This window comes from Polistes canadensis, unplaced genomic scaffold, assembly GCF_001313835.1.
Source record: "Polistes canadensis isolate GaletaPanama2010 unplaced genomic scaffold, ASM131383v1 scaffold_196, whole genome shotgun sequence".
Classification (NCBI taxonomy): Eukaryota; Metazoa; Arthropoda; class Insecta; order Hymenoptera; family Vespidae; genus Polistes; species Polistes canadensis.
This window is the reverse complement of record NW_014569743.1, coordinates 283,221-285,966: the sequence shown is the minus strand read 5'-3', so window position 1 is coordinate 285,966 and position 2,746 is coordinate 283,221. Positions and strand designations below refer to the sequence as shown.

Genomic DNA, 2,746 nt, shown 5'->3' with positions numbered 1-2,746 from the left:
TATATGAACTTTTAAAATTATATTTTAACGTATTATATTCATTCGTAAAAATATTTCCTAATAATTCTAAAAGACATTTTATATACGCACACATGTGCACATCTATCTCTCATTATTTTTTAGCTACCATTGAAATATTTTTGAAAAAGTCGATAATTACTAGCTGCAATTCCCCGGTTTCATTAGTTCGAAATAAAGAAGATAAAATGTAATATTTCTCTTCCGTCTCCTCTCTTTCTCTCGTCTCCTTTTTCTTTCTCTTTTTATTTTTATTTTTTTTTTCCCCACGTACGAAATATACAAGATAATTATAATTTTTTCAAATAAATATCGCGTGCAATTTTCTCCTCTCAGTTTTTCTCTCTCTCTCTCTCTCTCTCTCTCTCTCTCTCTCTCTCTACTTGTTTCTTTCTTTTTTCTCTCTTATCTCACAGTTCATTTAATTGGGGGGTGGATGGAGGGTGGGAGAAAGTTTTCTAGGCAGTGTTAATTGCGCAAAGTAATCGAACGTCAAGTATTAATGAATTTATTTATGCATTAGTTTGTTAGTTCGAGTTGATATTCGTTCGTTCGTTCGTTCTTTCGTTAATTTCTCCGATATTTCTGATTATTTTGTTTAAATGGCAGTCGTATTATCACGGTTGGTATCGAATAATCGATATCCGATTTTATTGAACTTAAACGTTAACCAAAAATTCCTTGTAAATTTAAACTTCGAGATAAGAAGTCGAAATGATATTCGACTTCATTATTCTAAGAAGAAAGTTTGAAAGAAGCTTGGATCGTTTTAAAACTCGTTAGTAAGATCACGAGTTAATAGACTGATAAGGAAATGAAATATCATTCGGACGAAGTTAGTTTTAAAATATGTCAACTATCGGTATCGACTAATGAAAACGTGATTTTTCTTCTTTTTTTTTTCTTCTTTTTTTTTCTTTTTTCTCTGTCGAAGTTTGGAACATTTCTTTCTTTTACTTTTTTTTTCCACATTTTTTTTCATTATTCGTAATAATAAAGGAAATTGATTGGTATCTAAATATACAAGTTGAAGTATATATATATATATATATATGAAATTATAATTATAACCGTGTAGAATATATAAAATCAAATCACAATAGTGTTAATTAACGTTTATTAAAAATCAGTTTAATATAATATATATTTCATCTAAGATTTGTGTATCATTAGTGAATTAATATATAAACAATAATAATAATAATAATTAATAGAAATGAAACAACCGATTAGATAAAACGTGGGACTTTTTACGAAGGTATAAAAATATTCTTAAAATATTTGAGTATAATAAAACAAATTAAAAAAAAAATACAATATGAACAAAAATTTAATATATAAATCCCATCGTCGTTGGTTTTTATAATTAGATCATTGATCTAATACCTTAACGGCTAGGTTAACATTATACGAAAAGGATCGGACGACTGACACTGAATCCGCTTTGCAAAAACGTGACGTACGTAACATACGCGTTAAAGCGTGACTCGCGGATTATTATTATTATTATTATAATAATTAATAATTCTGTTCACGTTTCACTCGGTCACGTTGAAACGACGATTAAAAGGATCGAAAATATAAGAGGACCATAGAGAAATCGGTCGTCGTTACGACAAGCTTTGTTGCTGCGAAGATCACCAGCACTCAGCCTCTGGTTGTTCACATAAGCCATCTGGACCCTCTTTTCAGCTTCGAACGCACGAGAACCGACTTCAGCGATGCATTTGATCTTAACCAGGCCACCACCACCGAAATGTCTTGGTTCTGCTTCCAGACGTAAACCAAGGCTGTTGGGTATACCTTTGGAATTGACTGGAGCCAACGGTGGATGCTGTATTGTGTTCTCTGCTGACACCTGACAGAAACAGAATTCATTTGATCAGGTTAAAGTTTTCAAAAAACTATCAATTCTTAATCCTACTTTTCTTTTTTTCTCAAACTTAGCAGATCTTTATACGTACTGTAAATCATTACAATTATTTCTATTGTAAATTTTTCAGAATTCATATGACATTTTTTTCTTTGAATATTTTACAAATATATTTCTTATTTTATTCACAACTCTCAATGGGGGGTTAATTAAATTTAGAAATAATAGAACATTTTATGATGTTTCTTACGAGCATCGTTTTAAATTTCAATTACTTTATAAACATGTGAGATGGGTAAGATAAAATTATATCATAAATCATGTTATTAACATACGATATATAAGGGTAGTTTAAATAAAAGTTATACGTGTTTCGTATCTTTGATGTTTAAGTAAGCATCTTCGGATAGTTCGATTTGGGGATGATTAACAGCCTAAAATCATAGTGCTTTTGGGTATTTTAGACTATATAATAGCGTTTACTTGCAATACCATAAACCATAGAACGAGGTACGTAGCCAATCGAACGAGTGCACATAGTCCCAGCTGAAATGTCGTTATGGCTTTGTGGTTAGTGCTTCGGAGTGGAAGTTAAAGTCACTTCTAGGGTAAACGTTTATGGTTATCGACCATGATCGGCTTGCCTTATCCTATTTTACTTTATTTTCCTATCTCTCTATTTCTATCTTTCTCTATTAGGTTATATATACTCATATAAAAAATCGATCATTTTTTTCTCTAGAATAATATTTTATATTTTAATTCGAAAAGAAAATATTATATATTATGAGATTTTCTATAATATATATTCTCTATCATATATATGATATAGAGAAAATCTATTATAATATATTA

The 2,746-nt window shown here is 29.8% G+C and overlaps 1 protein-coding gene across 4 annotated transcripts in view; it reads right to left on the bottom strand.

The window, feature by feature from the left end:
* Positions 1-1,188: 1,188 nt before the first annotated feature.
* LOC106789669 overlaps positions 1,189-2,746 on the bottom strand; it is a 225,508-nt gene continuing 223,950 nt past the window's right edge. For all 4 annotated transcript variants that reach the window (XM_014754077.1, XM_014754078.1, XM_014754079.1 and 1 more), the window contains exon 6: positions 1,189-1,876. In XM_014754077.1, the coding sequence (XP_014609563.1) occupies positions 1,565-1,876 (312 nt within the window). In that variant the 3' untranslated portion in view covers positions 1,189-1,564. The remainder of the gene's footprint in view (positions 1,877-2,746) is intronic.